The sequence below is a fragment of the Haliotis rufescens genome, unplaced genomic scaffold, assembly GCF_023055435.1.
Source record: "Haliotis rufescens isolate VD_foot unplaced genomic scaffold, xgHalRufe1.0.p SCAF_17, whole genome shotgun sequence".
Classification (NCBI taxonomy): Eukaryota; Metazoa; Mollusca; class Gastropoda; order Lepetellida; family Haliotidae; genus Haliotis; species Haliotis rufescens.
In genome coordinates, this window is record NW_025963857.1 from 12,860,483 (window position 1) to 12,885,308 (window position 24,826).

At 41.4% G+C, this 24,826-nt stretch overlaps 2 protein-coding genes across 2 annotated transcripts; one reads left to right on the forward strand and one right to left on the reverse strand.

Moving 5' to 3' along the window:
• Window positions 1–848: 848 nt before the first annotated feature.
• LOC124128165 (E3 ubiquitin-protein ligase TRIM71-like) lies at window positions 849–13,841 on the reverse strand. Its single transcript, XM_046491564.2, has 2 exons — window positions 13,764–13,841; window positions 849–3,682 (listed from the first exon to the last, which is right to left on the reverse strand). Exon 2 carries the CDS (start codon window positions 3,671–3,673, stop codon window positions 1,799–1,801), a length of 1,875 nt encoding a protein of 624 aa, XP_046347520.1. The 5' UTR covers window positions 3,674–3,682; window positions 13,764–13,841; the 3' UTR covers window positions 849–1,798.
• Window positions 13,811–23,909, forward strand: LOC124128160. Its single transcript, XM_046491559.2, has 4 exons — window positions 13,811–13,849; window positions 16,417–16,518; window positions 17,264–17,587; window positions 19,170–23,909. Exons 1-4 carry the CDS (start codon window positions 13,811–13,813, stop codon window positions 22,554–22,556), a joined length of 3,852 nt encoding a protein of 1,283 aa, XP_046347515.2. The 3' UTR covers window positions 22,557–23,909.
• The last annotated feature ends 917 nt before the right edge of the window (window positions 23,910–24,826 follow it).

The following is a 24,826-nucleotide window of genomic DNA, read 5'->3' on the forward strand; positions in this document are numbered from 1 at the left end:
CAGACATTTACCACTTTTGTGAAACCCATGAGCACGGGTATGGTGCTGACAGACTAGAAGCATAATCAAGGCGAACAAGGATTCGAACCGACAATCTTAGGTGTCTGGTGTGCCCAAGGGACACAACTCTGTACAGTGAATTCCAGGGACTTAGATGACAGGGCCACTTGTGTCCCCCATAACTAATGGAAGTCCCAACATTGTGTGAATCCTAACATTGATGGAATGGTATTTTTCTCTTGTTCTCATCAAAATACTTAGTTAAAACAACATTGAGGCAATGCATGAAGCAGACGAGGCAGTAAAATCATTGAGAGAGGATTTTGATATTTTGGAACCCTCCCTTCCAAAAATGCTGGATCTGCCCTTGCAAGTGATGCACACATTGTAAAGAAACTTAAACTAAAAGCCCATTGGTCTGAGCACAGCATGGAACCAGTCCTTTGATTCACTGGTTTGTTAACCACAAAAACGAAATGTCACGGTTGATGGAGGAAGGGGGTGAAAACAAGATGATGAAGTATTGATGATGCAAGTGGACAGGTATGAGTATTGCTGTAAGGTGTGACAACACCGATTGCGTAGTAAGACTGACACCATAACTCTCAGCAGCTCATGCCTCTTCGTGTGAACCCTGAAGTTCATAGGCAGACTCCGACCATGCTGCATCTTTGTCTGCTGAGGAACAATATTTACAGCAATCACTAATGCATAAAACCTCAGCAGAAAAATTGCTTGACAAGAATCATGGCAAAATGTGATCTTTTCTAAATTTACCACAACTAATTCTAAACAAAACACATCTCAATTTCTGTATCATGTATACATCACACATTCTTCAAAATAGACCTTGCAATGTGCATATGTCATGAATTTAATACATTTTCATGAATTAGATATCAAAAATGTCATAAGATAAAAACAAAAAGATTAATTTGTCCTTCATATGATGGACATGGCCAGATTTTCTTAAATGATAAAAATTCTTTAAGTACATGATCACATCAGCTTAATTTTGTTGACATTGTGTTCATATCAATAAATTAATCAGAGTGAGTCATACAAACATCTCATAAATGTCTCAACACATCCTCTATGTTAGCAGAGCGGCACAAAAAGCTTTTGACCTTTGACACATGCAACAGCAAAAATGCATACAGTGCTGATATCACATTTTATCAATGTTTGATTCATAAAACGATTAAAGAGTATGCCAATAGAAGGTACCATAACATTTAGAAAAGAACGTCTTCATGTCATACTCACTCAACACTCATTCACACATTCACTACTCACTCACACATTCACTCTCTCACACTAACACAATACTCATTCAACACTCACTTAGTCGGCCGTTTGATATTCGGAGGGGGGCATTTTGTATTGAGACGATCACTAAGTCGGCCGTTTGATATTTGGAGGGGGGACATTTTGTATTGAGATGAGATATTTTTTCAGCCACAGCTGCAAATAATTTATGAGCCTAAATATATATTTTTTTAAGAACACCATGCCACACTGTATATTTTGTGGCATCTATTTTGTTTCAACAAACTGAAGCATAATAAAAAAACAAAATTTCTTTTGTGCAGTTTGATGGGCAAATTAATTTTTTGACCGAATCCCAGACCCCGAGAATATCAAATAGTCAGTCCTTATGGAACCTTTGCATTTCATATCAATCCTAACCAACATGAACAGAAGACATGCTGCAAATTGAAGCATGGAACAGTTGACATCCAGTAGTTGTGGTAAGGTATGTTCCTTCAGCTGACTTCATCTGTCCCAAGGTTAAGGTTTAGTTGTCAAGGTAGTCAAAAACTTGAACATTTCCGCGACAGACTACCCATAGTTTGTCTCCAGGTCCTGTGGAAACTAGGCGCGGCCACTTGATGCTGTCAGACTCCCCCACCAGGAAGCGGAGGAAGTCCCCTTGAGCTGACAGAAGATGTAGTTTGTTGTTACAGCCATCGGCAACGATGATGCGGCCAAACTTGTCACAGCAGACACCTCGAGGGCAGAAGGAGCTACGAAGCTTGAGACTTTCTGGTGGAATGTAGCGCGCCTTGACCTGGAAGTTCTTATTCAGGATGACCACACAGCTCGCTCCTTTGTCAGACACACAGATATCACCATTGATGTTGACGGCAATGTACCTTGGGGCCATAAAGATCTTCTTGCCATCCTCCTCTACAACCCTCTGCAGCAGGTCGCCCCGCTCAGAGAACACCAGAAGGGCGTTGTCGGAGTCTCCATTTGATTCTGATGTACAGAGGACAATCTGGTTCTCCTGTGTGAGAACCATACCCCTGGGCGGCAGACCAACATCTGCAAACTCCTGCAGTGGTTCCGCTTTACCTTTGTAGATGTACAGTTTTTTCTCCTGTTTAGATGTCATGAGAAACTCGCGGCCCAGCTTCACAACTCGAGCGTTTCCATCCGGCTGGAGAGCGATATCTTCCTTTTTCTCCCCAGAGAAGTCATACTTTACGAGTGCACTTCCTTCAGAGGTGTAATAGGAGACCCATGCTTGTGTTGCAGACACAGGAATAAGGCTGAACTCCACGAAGTGGTCTGTTTCAAAATGGAAGGCTGGTCTAAGCTTCAGCGGTTCAAAGCCAAACATTCCACAAAAGTTGCTAAGAATCTGAGTCCCATATATTCCTGTAGCAAAAATGGACTGCTTCTCATCCAACTCTTGAGCCTGAAGTGTCGCGTATCTCTCAAGTACATCGCTGATATCTTTAGCAACACGGACAATTTGTAAAGCAGCACTGAGTCGCAGAACCTCTTCAGACTCCTGAATGGATCTCAGAAGGAGGTCATAGTCTTCTCTGATGTTTTCATACTCTGCCTGAATGGTCTTCTTCTCTGCATCCATCTTCTCCTTGACAAACTTGATCCCATCCTCGCACATCTGCTCCACTATCTTCTTTACCTCATCCTTCCGCGTCTCCACCGCTGCAACCACAACCTCCCCATTCACCTTCATCCTGTCTCTTGCCTCGTCTGCCTTCTCTTTGGCAGCCTTGAACTTGATCCCCAGCAACTTCAGATCCTCCACCATTTCAGTGAGCTTCTCCCGGTCTATCTCTGCAGCTTCAGCTATGTCAATAGCTGTATGACCATAGTGCAGAGTCTGGCGGCAATCCAGACAGACAGGCACTCTGCACTCAGTGCAGTAGAACTTGAGTTCCTGACTTGGATGTTTGTCACACATCTCTATGGTTTCAACAGTTTTCCTTCCGTCTCCCATGACCAGGATGTGGTGGTTCTGAGTCTTCTCGTCACTCTTGTGCAGCTCCTTGCACTCCATACACAGGTTCTTGCGACACTCAATACAGAACCCAACAGCAGAGTCCTCGGTCCCGCACACCCCGCAGGTCATATCGCCTGACTCGATCTCTGACATGTCACAGTTCGCCATCACAAAGTAGCTGCTGGGGAAACCATCAACGCCTTTGGCAGGAACAGCAACAGAGCGTCGGCACTGGGGGCAGTGGATGACCTCTTTCCCCTGGTCTGTGACAGTGTTGTTGGAGTGCTTGATGTGCTTCTCCAGACAGTCCCGACAGAAGGTGTGGAAGCAGGGCAGCTGCTTCGAGTGCTTCACCTTGTCAAGACAGATCCCGCAGGTGAGGCCCTGGATGGCGGCCTGAGGTTGCTCCGCCATGTTGTAGCACTGTAGAAGAAAAACAACATAGCTTAGAATGTGTGCAAAGATTTGTACAAAAATAAAACTCTGTTGGTGAACAACCCTTACAACATGTCAAAAAATAAATTTATTCTGGTGAACAACCCTAAGAACATGTCAAAAAATAAATTTGTACCTGTGAACAACCCTATGAACATGTCAAAAAATAAATTTTTACCTGTGAACAACCCTGATAATCTTAACTTCAGGGGCCCTTTGTTATTCCTTGATCTAAAAATATATTTTAAAAAACATTGTCATGTTAGTTGGCATGCAATTATCTTGTAAAGTTCATTATTGAAATTTGGCGTCTGACTTGACGGGAAGAACACTGGACTGTTCCAGTAACATAATATCACTTTTAATGTAATTCAGAAATTATTCCCCTTCATGTGAGGTTTTGGGTGATAACATTTGTAAACTAAGGCCATGCTTTGTTTAATTCATATTTTACAGCTTTCTTTTCGGAAAAAAACAGGTAAGCAGGTGAAAACACATTTAAAAAAAATATATTCCACTTTTCAAAAGGACTTTCTTATTAGAGCGGGGCGTTTATTACGTTGAATACGGTAGTGGTTATTATAGTAGCGATGGTGTTGGTGCAAAACTTCCTACCGAGAACTGTACACTGATGCAAATATTCAGTAGATATGTCACACGTGTCTGCAATACATGCGCACCAATGCAGTGTTAAATGTATTGCTGACAATATCAAAGACAATCTCACTGTTGCTGTTCAAACCAAAGGGAAGTAACTCTTATCTGAGGTCGTAATCTTTGATAATCAACACATAGGTAGGTTTCAAATTTGCATAATATATGTATTATTTATAACTAATTGAAACTATTGATTGTTATACATACTATCGACTATTGCCATTTTAAAATTCCTATAGATACAGTACTGTCGTAAGGCAAAGAATTGCAACAGTTCGATATATTGAGACACTTCTAACATAGGAACTGAGCATGCGACAAGGGAGGCAATCAGTTGGGATCCTTCACGCAGGGATCAATACTTGTACTTTATATCTGTACTGAAGCCATTTATTATTCACATGGAGCGAGCACACCATGGCTCACTAGTGAATACCGTATTCGACGTATTAAGCGCCCGGGGCGCTCTCAAAATTGGAAATAGTGGGCTCTTATTAGAATATAATTTTGGTGAGAACAAAAACAGAGTTGAAAAATTCGTAAAGTAGATTATGCTGACAGCCTGAAATGATTCAAAAGAAAAGTATGTACGTATCATACACGAGAGATATATTTTCCAGATTTAATTTAATTGCCCACAATTAAGGGTGCATATAACACACGAGTGAGTATTATACACGAATCAATAAGTCTTGTGTACATTGATCAATCGGAAGGGGTGCTAATTAGCAAATATCGCAATGGGCGCTTATTAGAGCGGGGCACTTATTACGTCGAATACGGTAAGCTATTCTCTAGAACAAATACACATAATCAACACCCGTTGGGCAATACACTGTGAAGCCCAGACATCTGATGACTCCCATGGAACAAGCTCCATCAATGCTCCCACAGCAGAGTTTCCCATTCATGGGAATATTCCTCATGTTTATTGCTCCAGTGACGAAGGACCAGATAAAACGAAGGACCAGATAAAAGTAACATAGGACAATGTGGGCAAGCTGACCTGTATATTGCTGAGGAATGGAGGTTGATAGTCATACATTTAACATTTCTAATGAAATTTGGTTTTGATATTATGCAATTTGCTTTTCATGTGAGTGGTTGAGTGAGTGAGTGGTTGAGTGAGTGAGTGGTTGAGTGAGTGAGTGAGTGAGTCAGTGTGTGAGTCAGTGAGTGAGTCAGTGAGTGAGTCAGTGTGTGAGTCAGTGAGTGAGTCAGTGAGTGAGTCAGTGAGTCAGTGAGTGAGTCAGTGTGTGAGTCAGTGAGTGAGTCAGTGAGTGAGTCAGTGAGTGAGTCAGTGTGTGAGTCAGTGAGTGAGTCAGTGAGTGAGTCAGTGAGTGAGTCAGTGAGTGAGTCAGTGTGTGAGTCAGTGAGTGAGTCAGTGAGTGAGTCAGTGAGTGAGTGAGTCAGTGAGTCAGTGAGTGAGTCAGTGAGTGAGTCAGTGTGTGAGTGAGTGAGTGAGTGAGTGAGTCAGTGTGTGAGTCAGTGAGTGAGTCAGTGAGTGATACGTAAAAATGAATTTATTTTTCTATTGTGATTGTAGAGTCTGGCTTCGAGTTGTTTGAACCAGTAAACTGAAAACAAAAATAGCAATGAAAGTGGGCATGTTGTGCTCCTAATCCATCTTCCTGAAGCAAGGGAGTTAACTGACTCTAAAAGTCCAGTTTCCACCCTTGCCGAACTAGGCAATCGTAGTGCCACCTGTGGCTATTACGAGTTATGTCACTTCTATGTCCCTCCTAATGACTAATCAGATTCCACCTCTCAATCACTTGCAGTTTCTTCAAACGTTTTTACAATCCATCAATAGCATAAACAATACCGCCATCAGGGATTTATCTAGGATTCTAAACTGGGGGCCCCTGGCAGGCAAACTGGTAAAACTCTCGTTATTTTGTAAATATCTTACAGTTCTTATTTTCCTAAATTCAGAGGTGTTTTTCACATTTGATTTGGAGTTTGCATAAAACAAAATATTAGAAAAATAAGCATTAAAACCTCTTTCTACTTTTTTGTTTTATTATCAGCAGATCAGTGGATCCGTGAAGATTTGTGGTAGAAAAGGTCGTCACCAACCCATGCTTGCCGTAACAGGCGGCTATGCTTGTCATTAGACAGTACTTCCTACCTTAAGTGGTCAGGCTAGCTGATTTGGTTGATGCAATTCATCGTATCTCTTATCCTGACTGATGTTATCTTGTATCAGTGTCTGTATTGTCATATCTAACTAACAATCAGTGCGACTTCCTGACCCCATGACATATCGTTAAAGGCAGGGGAGCATCCAGGATCCAGTAGCACTTGGGCCATTTGTAACCTAAGTGTGTGTGTGGCAGGGGGGGGGGGGGGAAGAGAAGGGATATCCCACCCCAAAATATGCATATCATTAATGATTATACTTTTACAACCAAATGAACACGTTATCATGATGGGAAATGCGCATACCAAAAGTTATCATATGTAAAAATGGGGGTGGCCACCCCCAGAGGCCCCCTTCTGGATCCGCCACTGAAAGAGGGTGGTGCCTATTTTCTGCCTAGGTCCAGACATTGTTATGAAATACGATGTCCATGTGTGAAACTTTGATAATGTGCATACAATAAATCTGGTAAGTTTTGCGCCATGAGTGTCTAACACTAACCTTGATGAGATGGTGAGGTGAAATGCCAGGGTTTAACATTGCGTACAAGATTATTGCACTTTGAGACGTGCGACGTGCATGCACGCACGTGCGTGCGTGCGTGCGTGCGTGCGTGTATGTGTGTGCGTGTGTCTGCTTGTACTAGTCCTGACTGATGCAGATTTGTAGTGCTAGCTCATTGAGATACCATGCCGCAGTTTAACATGAATACCCCACTCAGACACAGTATACTGCCTCCGAGCCAACCAGTCCTTGCTTTACCTACTTAATGCCAAGTACCAGACAGGGTAACAACAAGTACCATCGTTAAATGTCTTTTGGTATGACATGGCTGGGGTTCAACCCCGGACCTTTCGCTCTCCGGGAGGACGGAGGCGGTCTTGATGAAATGGTAACTCAAGAGTCAGTCTGTCTTTTTTAAACAGTAGATACGTGTGTTGTAGTTGACAAGGAAAGTTCAAGTGGCGTGTTTATCTAACAGTATAGACTGGCTGGCGCATATCTGGTCTACTTAGTGTTATGTAAACAACTTACAAGGTCTTACACGACACATAAATGTGCATCCAGTATTCACAAATGTCTAGAATGGACACAGAAAAAAAATAAAGTGCATCCCTCAGGATGCACAGTAATATTCATTGTACCAACTTCTTGACAAGAAATATAAAGTCCCTGTAATTAAGATAATTATCAAATCGTACAGTACCGCATACTTCACCATATCATTACTGTCCAGGGCCCTGTTCCACAAAGCGATCTTAGTGCTAAGTTGGTCGTAACTCCCATACTTAATCATAGGCTTACAATCAACGTAGCACTAAGATCGCTTTGTGGAACGGGGCCCTGGTACCTTGAAGTTAGTTAATGGGGTCCTGGGCCCTGTTCCACAAAGCGATCTTAGCACTAAGGCAATCGTAAGGCCCATACTGTAACATAGACTTACGGTTGTCGTAGTGCTAATATCGCTTTGAGGAACGGGGCTCTGGACCCCAGTTTTTGAAGTCAAAATGAAGCCCTGAACTTAACGAGATGTGGCAGGTTGGTGAACTTTCCTGATGAGGCTGTTGACACTGACTGACATTGTGTAACTAAGGAAACGGGATTATTGATTAAATTATGAAACTGGCTGGTTGAGAATATGAGGGAGTAAATAGACTTAAACCATGTCTCCTTATCATGCTAATGTTTTTTGTTTGTCGTTGATCTACAACTGCATCACAAACCTAATGCAAGTGTGTGTCACTCGCAGTTTTCGCAGTACTTTCCTACTCACAAAATATAAAACGATGTGGTCGTGCATACACTGAAGTTGACTGAAGTTTTAGCTTTGTTCAAACATATATAAGTCAGAAGGAACGTGTTCACAGTCATGAAGAAATGCGAACCTTAGAGGCTTAAAACTGTAGTGGAACAATGTAGTTATATAGTGAAATTTTGTCAATATATCATGTGACTAACCACAGGACCGGGTTGTCCTGTGGGTACCCGGGTCCTACTCAGTACCAACCAGACCCGAGTACCCGAGTTACCTGTCCCAGCCCTAATATGTGACACAGATTTTTTTCCGTATTGATACAAAACCATACACTTGCTAAAAATAAATTACTAACTACTCATTTGATGACCCCCAGTGTTTTTGTCAGTCAAATATCACAAAATATTTGTTATTAATGTTTCAAGTTCACAACTAAACATAGCCAGTAAGAACATGTGTCTACAGCTAGCTTTTCCTTTTAAACCTGGTCTAAAATATTTATAGCCAAGAAGTTTCCATGCATTTTGATATAAATATGAGTATCACGATATGTGTCGTATCTTAACCTACATTTTGAGATATGTATCATATCGTGACCTATGTATCATGATACGTATCGTATTGTGACCTTGCTGTATTGTTTCACCCTCAGTAATTATAGTATACAACTAAATTATAGTATACATCATAAAACTAGAGGTGTACAACACAATACTGTATTGCTGAATCTTTACACCACTACATAAAACGTGAAGTATCAGATCAAGAAACTCTTATTTTTTGGACTTGTATCAAATTTTCCGCGACTACAAAATACCTAAGCCTAATCCCTCTTTAACATTTTGGCAAACATTAGCTGGAGTCAGTAAAAGGTGGTGAGGTGAAATGGGGTTAATGTACTTATGTAGTGACGTATATGTGTGTGTGTGCCTAATTGTACTAAGTCTGGATTAACATCGCTTTTGTAGTGCCAGCTCACCGAGATCCCATGCCGCCGTTTAACATGAATATTCCAGTCAGACTCACTGTACTGACTGAGCGGACAAGTGCATGTTTTATCCCCTTAATGCCAGGCAGGGTAACAACAAGAACCATCTTTTAATGTCTTCAGGTATGAAACACCTGGGGATAAAACCACCAATCACTAATGGAGGTAGGAGAAGAGGTGAAATTGAGTTTAACGTCGCGTCCAAGATTATTGCACTTATATAGCGACGTGGGTGTGTGTGTGTGTGTGTGTGTGTGTGTGTGTGTGTGTGTGTGTGTGTGTGTGTGTGTGTGTGTGTGTGTGTGTGTGTGTCTGCTTGTACTAATCCGGACTCATGCCGATTTATATTGCTAGCCCACTGAGATACCATGCCGCAGTTTAACATGAATACCCCACTCAGACACAGTATGCTGACTCCAAGCTGACCAGTCCTTGTTTTAGCCCCTTAATGCCGAGCGCCAGACAGGGTAACAACAAGTACCATCTTTTAACGTCTTTTGGTATGATGCGGCCGGGCTCCGGGCTGACGCTCTACCTCTAGGCCACGGAGGCGGTCCCATGGAGGTAGGAAGAGACAGGACCTAAGATCGTGGTTTCCGTTGCTAGTTTGGATGGTGCAAGCTCCTCCCCAACACATGATACCATCATTACACTCATGGTGTCATCGCTGCCACAAGTATGAAAGCAGCCATTACAAGAATCTTGAAATTTACCCTCAAACCCCAAATGTAGAGACATTTATATTGGTGTGTAGGTGTTTGGGGATGCCATTATAGTGAATTGGGAAAAGGTTCATGACTGATATACTGTTTCACACATGAATTTACAATTGTCTGTTTGGGCTGAGATTGCACACTAACTGAAAAATACCTGACTTTCCTCTTACATCGCTCACTGTACCAATTACATGATAGTTGAAATGAAATAGAAATTCAAATTGACAAATATAGCAAAATAGGTCCATGCCAAAACTAAGTTCTGCGTTGTGACAAGGCAATGCTTTAACCACCCGGCCACCCCACTACCCCTAAAGTTGGTTGGTTGGTTGGTTTGTTGTTTAACGCCGCACTCAGCAATATTCCAGCTATATGTTGGCGGTCTGTAAATAATCGAGTCTGGACCAGACAATCCAGTGATTGACATCATGAGCATCGATCCACGCAATTGGGATACGATGACATGCATCAACCAAGTCAGCGAGCCTGACCACCCGATCTCGTTAGTCGCCTCTTACGACAAGCGAAGTCACCTTTTACGGCAAGCATGGGTTGCTGAAGACCTAATCTACCCCGGAATCTTCACGGGTCTACCCCTCAAGTAATAAGGACCTATGTGACAACATGACTTCAGGATACACTGACCGTATTGATTCATCAATGTATATGATTTGTTTGTCAACAATATACCAACAATATGACGGCGGTCTATAGATAATCAAGTCTGGACCAGACAATCCAGTGATTGACATCATGAGCATCGATCCACGCAGTTGGGATACGATGACATGCATCAACCAAGTCAGCGAGCCTGACCACCCGATCTCGTTAGTCGCCTCTTATGACAAGCGAAGTCGCCTTTTACGGCAGACATAGGTTGCTGAAGACCTATTCTACCTCGGATCTTCACTGGTCCAATGTGTATGAACAGGGTCCAGTGTCTGAAGTTAGGCATCAAAGTCAAGGGGTCCTTGTCATGACTCAGTGTTAAAAGTTAAACATTTAGAGGGTCACTAGAGTCAGCGGTATAGCAGCAAACTTCAATGAGCCCAGGACGTCCCTTAATTTCTGAAAACTGAAGAATACTCGGGATGCAAAGAAACTTGAAAAGGTCTCACATTTATTATCTTATGACTTCTTAAATGTTTTACCAAATTTGTTTGGTTGAAATATGATTAAAACAAATATTTGTTTTTATTTCATTTATTTCGGGTTTGTTGAAATATACCTTATTAAAAATATATTTGTGTAGCTCTATATGTAAGGGGGATCATGGTGTCTGCAATATTTCTGCTATATTTGAATCTAGGGACTCTCTAAGTCTTTAACTTAAACACTGGGATGATGGCAATGATATCTTTACTTTCATGCTTAATTTCAAACACTGCAAATATTACTCTCTCCTTATTTAACACTAAACATTTCATAAAGCATGGAGTAACAGTAAAACCAAACAAGACAAACAGGGAGCAGGGCTCACTTATACCCCCAACTTCAACTGCAACATATTTCTGAAAATATTGTGTTTTTCATGTTTCGAACTCAGAAAGAAAAACACAATATTTTCTCAGAAAATACCCATATTAAAGTTAAACTTTTCATAACATGAAAAACATCAGATTATTTCAGAAAATATGCATATTATTATCAAACTTTGCACTGCACCCTTTCTATTAGAAGGGAAACTTTTCCATAAATTTGAAAAAAATCCATGCAGTTGATTTCAAGTTATTGGTCACGCAAATGTTTAAGCAAAAAAAATCTAAGCAAAGAAAAACCTGTATTGCTTTAGAAAATCCAAATATTGAAATCAAACTTTGCACTGCACCTCTCCTACAGGAATAAAAGTTATAGGTTACAAAAAAATGACTTTGGTCGGACAGATGGTTGGAATTCCTTGGTACATGTATAACTACATACCCCTGCCCTTTTAGGTATAAAAAGCTACTTTATGTACAGGATGTATCCCCGGTATTGCTGAACTAAAGGTTTCTCATCCATTCCCCACATTCCCCATGTACACACAGTACACAGCATAAAGTGTAACTTGGTAATGAACGCCTTAAGTGCAAAGTCATACTAAAGACAGTTTGTACATTTTCCATGACTTTAGAATAACCAGGATAGTAAATTTGTTCACACAAAGACTCGTACATAAAATGAATTTGATAACCTATTCACAAGTTGGCTGATACCCAGGCCTATACAAAACAATGGCTGATCCATATCGTGATACAAAATGCTGAATCGATAATCAATAGGGATGGACATTGGATGTGTATCACACCATTTTGTGATTCACAAGGCCGTACTGCGAAATGTATCACGATATACTGTATAATTCCAAATTTTGAATTCAGAAGCAATCTGATAATTTAAGGTATGAATTGAAGTTCATAAATGGAACAAAACAAGATGCTGGTACAACACGATCTTTACTCAGTCAACAAGTGGCCCTGGATGCATGCTGCAACAACCTTGCAACCTGCAACAACCTTGCAACCTGCAACAACCTTGCAACCTGCAACAACCTTGCAACCTGCAACCTATTGGCTTCCACCTATGTGTTCTCTGTCCATCGTGTTGTGACAGCATCATCCCTTTGTTGTCAACACCTACCAATGTTATCCCACTCATGTATGCAATTGTTGTTACTGTTAATCCTCTACTGTTAATCCTCCACCTACTATATATATTCTGTACTATGTCCCTCATTCAGTCTTGCTTGACAACGGTATAAGGATCTATACCGAAACGTCGCTTTTCCCAGTATAAAAGAAGTTGTTATCCACAAAAATTGTGTCTATCTTGTCATTACAAACTTGAGATGTGTTTGTTTTATCACCAACCATTATAGTTATCACCATAAACCCAACCAGGTGAAGCCAATAAAGATGCTATAAAACAGCTGTTTGTGCATTTCTTTAATTACACTTAATTAGATCAACTCAATGCCTTTAATCCTGACCAGTTTGTAATATCTGGATGACAATCAAGGCCGACTTAGACAAGCATGATGTCATTTGCTGGAATATTTGCATTGTATAATCCAACTTATTACATAATCTCCCAGTGATCTCAGATCTGGTATAAATTAGAAGAACAGTCTTATTATCATGATTATACAATGCAATAAAATAATAAATATGATTAACACAATTTCCTTCTTGATGATTCATGCATGGTACAAGAATGTAAAAATAGTGTTTTTGTCCTATAAAGAAGTTCGACTAGAAGAATGACACAGTTACAATTTTGATAGGTGGGTAAGAATCGACATAATTTCAAAATTTCAAAACAAAAACTTAAAAGATAGTCCCTTGTACATGTTCTACGAGTCTTAATTATTACTATCACATATCGATCACTAAAATGTATCGATAGTATCCGCTACGAGAATGCCATATATAATTTCAGTGTGTGTACGGGTCAACTAATGTAAAAAATGTGAAAGGTAGAATCTGTTTTATTTGAATAAAAAGTGACTCAAGATATTTTACTTTGACTTCGTTACAAGCACCTAAACACACTCGTTGTTTTACACATGTTTATCACAGCTGGTGTAATTTATAAATATCCGGAAGACAACACAGGTGTTTTCGATAAAGAAGAATAACAAGCGAAAACTAGATCTACTCAAGCTGAAACAAAGAATGTCATCGTTAGAAGGAAACCAACACGGAGAAAGTGTTAGCTGGCAGTCCGAGCTGTCCTTCTCTCCCTTGGCTCTGACACAAGACCCAGCTGCTAAATGAATCAATTATATACCATGAGTATACACGAAATGTGTAAAAGTGTGAATACACTACCTTTCAAAGTCAGATATTGCAGGAATGTATTGTTATTACATCAGCGAATGCCTAATGAAAACACGGAAGTGTCGTTGAAGGGGGAGGTAAGTCTCAAGATTGTCTCGACATTGCATACCACGGAACAATTCTTGGGGTTAAAGGGAAACAACACTCTAACTTTGAAAGTATTGAAATATCGATGGCCTATTTCTTCGCGGGATTCACAATTTTCTTATTATGGGCTATAATTTCGACTCGTTTGACTTGTGATCGGCATAAGGATATGAAATAAAGGATACATAAGGGTATTAATAAGGAGGACAGGTGCAGCCAAAATGACATGTGTTTGTGTTGTTGTTTGTGTATAAGCGACTTAAAAGGGGATGCTATAGGTCACCATTATAGAATGCACAGGGAAAAATGTACATCATATCACTTCAGCGAATTCAGGTAAACGAACAGGTGATAAAATACTTGGTAAATAAAAATTTGAAATTTGAGATAAATTATCTCCAGACATGATGATTTACTATGAAAAGTGTATTGTCTGTTCTGCGAGGCATTGTTTTATATGCAGAAATTAGGATTGCCGGACGTGTGTATTTTCTCGTAAACTTAGTCGGAAATAGCACATTTTCTACCAATCTACCGGTGATTTGGTTAAAAAATATACCAAAATATTACTTAAAGAATTTTGATGCAGGGATCGGTAGAATTGTATCTAAAACTATTATTTTATCAGAAATAATATGATCCAATATCGCGTTTAGTTGCAGCTTTTACTATATGTATTTTAAATGATTATAACCATAAGCGCAGCACTTGGTACAGCTGATTGCTTTTGCCGGAACAATTTGACCAGTCGACGTTGAGTCCTCCCGCGGTCTATAAGCAACAATGTTAGATAACAACTAGCAATCAATCAACGTATTATCGGCTAATCCGTTGAACGAAGTATATTGTGTTTACATAGGTACTTCACGCCCCGATATGGGTGTATTCTGTCCGCTTGAGTAAAACTACATATACATGTATAAACACTTACTTTTGACAAATTAATAGCAGGAGATAACATGTGCAAGATAACGTATGATAAGTTAACCCTTTGATCGATGTGATCGATGTTTTGCAACACAACTGATCATTCCTCTCATGCTGCGAGGTCACGGACATATTTCATAACATGCCACAACATGCCACAAGAAATGCCAAATGAGAATCACTGATATATCCTTTAGACACCCTCAGAGGCAGGGGTGAACGTTATTGAGTTATTTTGCACAGTCTTTGTCAGGAGATCTGGGTTCTTCTACCACTTATTATATTGATTGTTTTATCTTATTGTTAATTCTACAAATGGGAACATTGGGTTTTATACACGACCTCAAATAAATCAATTGGTTATTTTTAATATTATTGGTCTTTTGGTATGACATTATTACATTCTGTGATTAAATATACCAAGCTATGAAACAAACAAATGGGATCCTATTCTCAGTCATCTTATCACCCACGTATTCAGAATTTTACGTCGCACTCAGTAATACTAGTATTCCAGCTACATGACAGTTACCTGTAAATAATGGAGTCTGGACCAAGCAAACCAGTGATTGCTATTACGAGTAACGCCCCACACCGTCGGCATACGATAACACGCAATCAGTAAAGTCACCTAGCCGGTACACACTTACACAGACAGGCAGACAGACAGATATTTTATTTACGTCTCACCTCAAATATTATATAGATAGATAGATAGATAGATAGATAGATAGATAGATAGATAGATAGATAGATAGATAGATAGATAGATAGATAGATAGATAGATAGATAGATAGATATTATTTACGTCTCACCTCAAATATTACATAAATATAAATAAATAGATATAAACAAATAAATATATATATATATATATATATATATATATATATATATATATGTATGTATATATATATATAATATTTAAATGAGCCACTCCTATTGGAGTTATGAGAGACGAAAACGTTAAAATATACAAATAAAGATGACTAAAATACAAATAAATAAAGGGTAAATGTACACACAAAAGTTAAACACACTATACAGTATATCAAATATCTTTCCGTATGTTTAAAATAGCCTTGCAGGTTTGGGCAGCAACATGCACAACAATAGGGCTGGCGTGAATAAAACACAATTTAACATAATCATTTTGAAGATTAAAATCATGACACACATCAATAAATTTTGTTAAAAGCTCTTTACGGACATCCTTATAAACTGGACATTGATAGAACATGTAGCTCATCTTCCACACAATCTGTACAATTAAAACACTCTCTCACTGACCGGGAGGTTATTATAGCGCCAAATTTCCAGTTTTATCGGTGCAACTCCACTTCTAAATACGGCGAGAGCTTTTCTGTTTTGTCTTGACACCGGGAGTTTATTGTAGTGTTCCACACTGAAATCTTTCTTGAACTGGTTGTATAGCCTTAGTTTATTACCTCCCTTGCCTCTGACACTGTTATCCTTATTTATAGCACTTTCCCACTTTTCTCGGAACTTTTTAAAAACTTCGTCTTTGACCTCCACACCCGTACCTAGATATAGCTGCGTTAACCAAGAATGCAGAAACCAAAAAGAAAGAGAAAGTAGACGTTATCGGACTGGCCGTGTATAATGTAGGTCAGATTCATAACACCCCTTCAAGGAGAAGGAGAGACGATAGATGCTGTTGATGTTATCTTAGATTTCCATCATCGAGACATCAGCAGACATTCCACACAGGTAAGCAATACAAACCTGATGTTTTGTTAATAAATGTGCATTGCCCTAATGTTGCTGTATTTATACCTACGGTGTCCAGTATATATTTCACCCAATTCCCCCGGCTTCTCCCCGCCACCTCCCAAACAAAACACGCACATATTAGTGTAGATAAGGATAAGTCGCTTGACCGTTCGGTTTATCGATTTGACACGACATTGTATTATTAAGCATTAAATGCACAATAAAGTAACATTTTGAAACTGAAATTGATATATGCTATATATACGCTTCATGGTTTCGGATTCCTATAGTTTGAGTTTGAGTATGCAGTATAATAAAGCATTTTCATATAATAAAAGACTTTTTTCACAACACCATGTGCAGTAAAGGCTCCGTGTGCCGTTTTCTTCAAATTGACAGAAAACTGGTCAACTTGACATGTTTGTACTCACAGCTTATCAGTTACTAAGATTGTGGATGATGAATATAAATGGCATAGCTTTTGATGTAAACTGACTTATACACCTCCACCCGAGAAATCAAATGGTCCAATGGTCCACCCCTAAAGGGTTATCGGGTGTATAAATAGCAACGTATAACAAAACCACGACTCATTTGGTGATATATTTTCAACAAAGTTATAACGTTACTGAAGGCGAATATCCAAATCACAAAATACTCTTTTTCCAGAATGCTGTATCCACGCTTGGCTACGTTTTTGTCAGTGAATATAGATATGATGCTATTTTACGTTATTGTTCAGGTTGCTGAAGACTTCCTGATGTCCTACGCCCAAGACAAGCGTGGGGTCCCCCGGGGTAGCTGCGGCTGTGGACAATGTGTCCTCTATGTACCACAAACTGAGGGGCACGCATGCGGCTATTGTGGCTGTCTGCCAGTTAAGCATGAAGACCTCGGGGAAACTGACACAGGGGGTCACAAGTCCGCCTCAAGGCTGGGGATGGAACGCACTACATCGACTGAGGCTGCAGCAGCTCACTGGCCACACAAAAACCCCAATCTCACTTCCGATATCATCGGGTTTGGGACCAAAGTACATGATGTACGGAAGCCCACCTTTATAAGAGTAAGTGAGTGAGTGAGTGTGGTTTTACGCCGCTTTTAGCAATACTCCAGCAATATCACGGCGGGGGACACCAGAAATGGGCTTCACACACTGTGCCCATGTGGAATGGAAATCGAACTCGGGTCTTCGGCGTGACGAGCGAACTACTAGGCTATCCCACACCTCACCGTTATTAGATCATGGGACACTTGAGTTGTGAGGATGCTCAAAACTAACCATTCACCTTGAAACGATACAGACCCACATTAGGATGCTATGAACTTGTTCTGTCCTGATTTGTAATACATTTTCCTTAATGAAAATCTCTCACAGCTATGCTAACTGAAAAAAATAACTGTGCTTCTTCTAAAGTGGAGTAAATGTTATGTTATTATAAATGACAACATAATATTTGGTCTTTCGTCTGATCAATGTTTTATCATAACACATTCATTGACAAAACCCATACCATGCACCGCCCTGACAGAGGCGTAACAGCTCTATGAACAATGTCAATATCGGGTGGGACCACCTTTCGCGTTGACACAGGCGAGGCAGCGACGGCGCAATAAAGACGCCATATGATTCAAATCAGCCTATGGGATCTTGTTCCTAATGTCAAGCAAATATACTACTCAAAAGAAGTTAAGGATCACCTGATTCTTTTATATTACTATAGTTAATCTCTCATGTCATGACAGATTAACTTTACCAATATGAAAGAATCGGGTGATCCTTAACTTCTTTTGAGTAGTATATTTGGCCCAACTTAGCCATCGTGACCTGCTTGTTCTGTTTCTGTCGTGGGCGTCGTTCCATCTCATCCCAGACATGTTCTTGGGGGGGGGGAGAGGTCTGGAGAAATAGCCGGCAGTACAGTAATGTAATGCTGCCTGAAAAAGTCTGTTTCAAGTGCAACATGTGGGCGAGCATTATCCTGCCGCAACGTGACGTTTCGTCCCTGCATTTGCACAAAGGGTAGAACATGATCTAGCACGATGTCGTCCCGGTAACGCCATTCAAATTGCCATTAACAGTGATGAGTTGTGTTCTCCCATGATTTGTGATGCAAACCCATACTATTACACTTCCACTTCCAAACTGACGACGTAGAGTAACGCAAACGTCGCTAAAACGTTCTTCTGGACGCCTGTTGATTCCTGCACGACCACGAGAGCTTTCCAGAGGAAACCTGGACTCATCTGTGAACAGTTTACTGTCCCAGTCTTGTCCTCTGAAACTCATATGCTGTCTACACCAAGCTAGGCGTGCCTGGCAGTGACGTGGAATCAAAATGGGCATATTGTTGGACGTCGGCACCGGTTGCGTACGTCTCAGAAGAGATGGTATTGTGCTTTTACAGCATACCCACGGCACGTAGATTTGATTTTGCAGCAAGCTATGGCATTGCGTAAGCATAAATTACGGTCAAACAAACGTTGATTTATAAGCAGCTGACAGCTAAACAATCATAGGCATAAAAAAAGACACGATTCTATTTGCAAATATATAACAAAAATGAACATTATTTAGGACTGGTCTTTTATTACGGGTATGAAAGATCTATTCTTAAACGTATTCAAGTTCATACTCTTTTCCACAGATACCTACGTGCGAGCTCCTCCAATCAAATCACAAGCCGTACTATGAACTTCCCGACAAGCAACAAATGAAAGGTGTGTATAAAATCGCCTACAGACAAAAGACAGTCTATGTGGGAAAATCACTAAACATTCGTCGTCAGTTGAAGCGACACATGTTTGGGGCCCAAGGTCAAGAGATAGGCAGCTTTGTCCAAAATCTCCCCGAAAGTGACAAGAAACATTTGACAGTGTTCTGGCTCGACTCAGAGGTTCACAGGCACAACTGCAGGCGCATGTCGTACCTCAAATGTATCACCAGGATACAGGGTGAGAAACCCACGTGTTCCTATCCTACAGGATACACCGATGTTGGAGGTGGAGGAGAGGCTGAAGAAGTACCTACTGGTGTCACGTGCACACCTGGAGGCAGAAGCACCTTCACTATTGCAGACAGAAAGAGTCAAGAGGAGAAGGAGTTTTGGGGAGACGTTGCCTCGCACAAAAAGAGTGAATCACCACCACCACACTACACTGGAATAAGTGACGGAGGAGAGAAGAAAATGAAGAGAAGTGCATACCTGTCACACCCGCAGAACAGTTTCACTGGAGTAGGCCAGGAAAGGGCGAAGAAGTACAAGGACAGTGGCACCTTAAAGGAAGAAGTAAAAATTGCAGATATAAACAAACTAATAAAGAAGGAAGCATGTTTTGAATCAGACAGTGAAGATTCTGTGTCAGAAGTTGGAGTACAAGAGAAGTACATGGGGATTGCTTCTCCTCCCCCAGCATACAGAAGTCACACTGGAGTTGATCATGGGGGAAGAGGAGAGACACACAAGGGTAGTGCGTCGCCGCCACCTTTACACAGAAGTCACACTGGAGTTGATCGTGGAGGAGGAGGAGGGATGCACAAGGGTAGTGCGTCGCCGCCACCTTTACACAGAAGCTACACTGGAGTTGATCGTGGAGGAGGAGGAGAGACGCACAAGGGTAGTGCGTCGCCGCCACCTTCACACAGAAGTCACACTGGAGTTGATCGTGGAGGAGGAGAGACGCACAAGAGTAGTGCGTCGCTGCCACCTTCACACAGAAGTCACACTGGAGTCGATCATGGGGGAAGAGAAGAGAAGCACAAGAGTAGTGCATCTCCGCCACAAGCACACAGAGGTCACACTGGAGTCGATCATGGGGGAAGAGAAGAGAAGCACAAGAGCAGTGCATCTCCGCCACAAGCACACAGAGGTCACACTGGCCTTGATCGTGGGGGAAGAGGAGAGACGCACAAGAGTAGTGCATCTCCGCCACAAGCACACAGGAGTCACACTGGAGTCGATCATCGGGGAAGAGAAGAGAAGCACAAGGGTATTGCATCTCCGCCCCCAACACACAGAAGTCCTACTGGAGTTGATTACGGAGGAGGAGGAGGAAGAGGAAGAGAGAAGCACAAGGGTATTGCATCTCCGCCCCAAACACACAGAAGTCCTACTGGAGTTGATTACGGAGGAGGAGGAGGAAGAGGAAGAGAGAAGCACAAGGGTATTGCATCTCCGCCCCCAACACACAGAAGTCCTACTGGAGTTGATTACGGAGGAGGAAGAGGAAGAGAGAAGCACAAGGGTTTTGCATCTCCGCTCCCAACACACAGAAGTCCTACTGGAGTTGATTACGGAGGAGGAAGAGGAAGAGAGAAGCACAAGGGTATTGCATCTCCGCCCCCAACACACAGAAGTCCTACTGGAGTTGATTACGGAGGAGGAAGAGGAAGAGAGAAGCACAAGGGTATTGCATCTCCGCCCCCAACACACAGAAGTCCTACTGGAGTTGATTACGGAGGAGGAGGAGGAAGAGGAAGAGAGAAGCACAAGGGTATTGCATCTCCGCCCCCAACACACAGCAATCCTACTGGAGTTGATTACGGAGGAGGAGGAAGAGGAAGAGAGAAGCACAAGGGTATTGCATCTCCGCCCCCAACACACAGAAGTCCTACTGGAGTTGATTACGGAGGAGGAGGAGGAAGAGGAAGAGAGAAGCAAAAGGGTATTGCATCTCCGCCCCCAACACACAGAAGTCAAAGTGGAGTTGATCATGGGAGCGGATGCGAGAAGTACAAGGGGGTTGCATCACCGCCACCTTCACACACAAGCCACACTGGAGTCGACCATGGAGGAAGAGAAGAGACGCACAAGCGTATTGCATCTCTGCCCCCAACACACAGAAGTCCTACTGGAGTTGATTACGGAGGAGGAGGAAGAGGAAGAGAGAAGCACAAGGGGAGTGCATCCCTGCCGCCAGCAAACAGCAGGCTTGCAGTAGTTGATTATGGACGACTGAAAAATGAAAGTCTTGAAGAAATAGATAAACCAACGACAAGAAACGATAATATAAAACAGGAAAAACATTTTTCAGATATTCATTCAACATGTACTGACTTTGTCTCCAGCTCTTGTATCAAAACAGAACCTTTGTTTGTATTGCATGACACGAACGTGTCTCACGTGAATGAAGCAACCACAGTTAAACCAACAGAAGCATATTCTGAGAAGCAAATACCAGCCCAGGTGGAATCTCCTGTTGTAGATTGGTTTAACCCATCAGAATTCCAAAGTGAAGAAATTCAATTTGTACCATACAGGAATGAGAAGCAGAAAAGAGATAGCTTTAAGCTGAAAGAAGAAATAACAACGATGAATAGTTTGTTTCAAGGCAGGGAGACAGTTGTGAAAGAAGCTGTCAGGATTTCATCACTGAAGGGACAAGGGAAGGTAACTGACATTTTCAAAAATAATCGCAGGAACAATTTTATTCCCAAACGAAGGAACAGTACAGCAAATCAGAAAGGACATTTAAAGTCACACAGACAAGATATCTGCTCAGTCAGAACATCTGAAAGACAAACCAACCAAGTTAAACCTACAAGTGTTCCAAATGCACTTTCTCTAAATCTGACGCCCAAACCATTAAGAAGTACAACTAAAGACTTTTTGCCAAGTTCTAGGAGGAAAAGGGCGTCTGCAGAAACCACGGATATATCTCGAATACTGGACTTGGACATAGATATACTAACCGGAAAACACTATGAGAAGCAAAGGTCAGTTAGGGAGGAATGGTCAGTGAGAAAAAGGAGTAAACTGCTGGTGTCTAGTGGATCCCAACATGCGCCCTACCTTCAGGAGACCACAGGAAGCAAATCATCCAAGGTAACTGTAGAAAAGATTGAGACCATGGAGTTATCCAAAAATACCAAGTACACAGACACTGCTCAATCCTCAACTTCAGGTCCAGGGTATGTTGATGAAGCTGAAGCACCAACTAGACTAGAAAACCAAACCAGGCGTGCATTGATTGCTTATAGGAGAAACACAACACATACATGTCGATCAGTCGACAACTGTGCAAACAAACACTGAGGTCCGGCTGTTTTTTCTGAATCATATATCTCGGTGAAGCGAAGAGATAAGCAATATGCGCGTTCTGAAGTGAAATCGGAATTGCGAGTAAACCCTTACTCGCGGGGAAGGTGTAAGAGCAGTGATTCTATTCTGACTAATCATGCATTTGACAGAGGTGGAGACGGTGTTGCAATGCGATATAGAACAGATGTAGCAAACAGAGATAAACTATGTAAGTCCTCAACACCAAGAGAATCAACGCCAAGAGGATCCACACCAGGAACTTTACCAAGAAGTGTTGAAGAGGAACAGTATTTCAACAGAAACACCAGTGAATGGACGAAGAAGCAAATATCCTAAAGATAACATGGAATTTGCACTGGGATTTTTCATTTTATCTACTGCCTGTGTTTTAATTGCAAACTACGATGATAACGAAATGTTTCATCTGTAAACTCTAGTTGTCCAGATGGGGGTCACATTATGTGTGCAAACACATGTAGCGTCTGCCCGGAGTGCGGCAGTTCGGTGGTTCGATCTCATAACAAAAGACTTTAAAGGGTGGTACTTATCAAGCGGACAAAACAAAGACTGGTCGGCTCCGAGTCATGTTAAAGTGTGGCATGGTTTGAAACAAACAAGACATGAGGGTGATGTATTTGACACGGGTATCATCGTAGTGTTTTGAACCTTAAGTTTGCAGTGTTTCGGCGACTGTTTTCACTTTTCAGTGAATCTAATGTTGAAGTGAATACTTTCTTTGCTCTGCAGTTTACTTGAAAAATATAGTTTGCCGTAGGTTTTAAAGTTGACTGTTGTACATGATGTTTTGGAAAAAAACAATGTGGTGTGAAAAAGGTAATTGTTAAGCTTAACCTTTCAAAGTAAAAATATATGTCTTGAAACAGTAGAAAATATTGCATTTTTATCATAACTTCGAATTCATGAGATTGAGTGACATAGGCGCGGATCGTGTTGGAAGGGAGATAACTCCTCCCGGCTTCGAGATCAGCGCCGCTCATGGCAATATTTCAGCCATATGATGGCGGCCAGTAAATAATCGAGTCTGGACCAGAAACTCAAGTGATTGATATAGTGAGCAACCATCCATCCCGTCGGGGTACGGTGGCACGCAAATCAGCCACAGAGTTTTAGCATTAAGTCGTCTCTTGGACCAGCATAGGTAATAGAATTCTAATTCGGAAGGCAATAATAAGAGTATTTGACGTTTGATAAAATGTCAGTATGATTGCTCCTGATGACAAACGCAACACTTCACGACTGTGAGGGGCGGTCGGGTAGCCTAGTGGTTACAGCGTTCGCTCGTCACGCCTAAGACCCGGGTTCGATTCCCGACATGGGTACATTGTGTGAAGCCAATTTCTATTGATATTGCTGGATTATTGCTAAAAGTGGCGTAAAACCATACTCACTCACTCTGATTGGTCGGATGAAAGGTTGTTCTAAAGTGTCCCCTAATGGGATGTCCTCAGATCTTTGTTTAGCGGTAGCGAGAACAAAGATGTGATTTTAAACGGGCACTGATCTAACGCAATTCCCCGGACTGGTTGTTGCCTTTGTTATTGTTTTTCCCCCCCGTGAGTACCCGGATGATACGCAACGCAACTGAGCGTGACCAGACACTGGGCTACCGTCTGCAAGGACAGCTAAGTAAACTTGGAGGCTGGAGGCAATATTTGTTTTATGCATTTTTGAACACTGATTGGTTAGGTGTCCTCCCATTAGTTAGACAGCCAGTTGTGTTAGACACCTTAAAATAACAACTTTTCTGGTTGAGTGCACAACAAAGTGCAATGATGTTACCTTGATTGATAATGGAATGACCCATAGCTAAACATCAAGATATAACAAAACAAAAAGACGTGTTAAGTCAGATGTACTTATTTTATAAACGTTCATCTCAGAATTGGCTGTTACATCAGATGTATATATACACATATATTAAATTTAGTATTAAAGTTACTGTTAATTGTGACATCAGGAACTATGTAATCTTCGCTGATGTATTCATGCGCAGTATTTAGGGTCACTATTTATGAACGTGTTTCTCATTAATATGACATCCAGTGCTTCTGTCAAAGCAGGGGGCGGTCGGGTAGCCTAGTGGTTAAAGCGTTCGCTCGTCACGCCGAAGACCCGGGTTCGAATCCCGACAAGGGTACAATGTGTGAAGCCCATTTCTGGTGTCCCCCGCCGTGATATTGCTGGAATATTGCTAAAAGCGGCGTAAAACCAAACTCACTCACTCCTCTCGGCAGGCAGCAAGG

What these genes read in the sequence shown, in the direction of transcription:
- LOC124128165 (XM_046491564.2), bottom strand. Translation starts at nt 3,673, where the DNA reads ATGGCGGAGCAACCTCAGGCCGCCATCCAGGGCCTCACCTGCGGGATC.
- LOC124128160 (XM_046491559.2), top strand. Translation starts at nt 13,811, where the DNA reads ATGCCTAATGAAAACACGGAAGTGTCGTTGAAGGGGGAG. An exon ending in TCAGCAGACATTCCACACAG is followed by an intron (nt 16,519 to 17,263) that starts GTAAGCAATACA and finishes GTTATTGTTCAG; the next exon opens with GTTGCTGAAGACTTCCTGAT. An exon ending in GGAAGCCCACCTTTATAAGA is followed by an intron (nt 17,588 to 19,169) that starts GTAAGTGAGTGA and finishes TCTTTTCCACAG; the next exon opens with ATACCTACGTGCGAGCTCCT.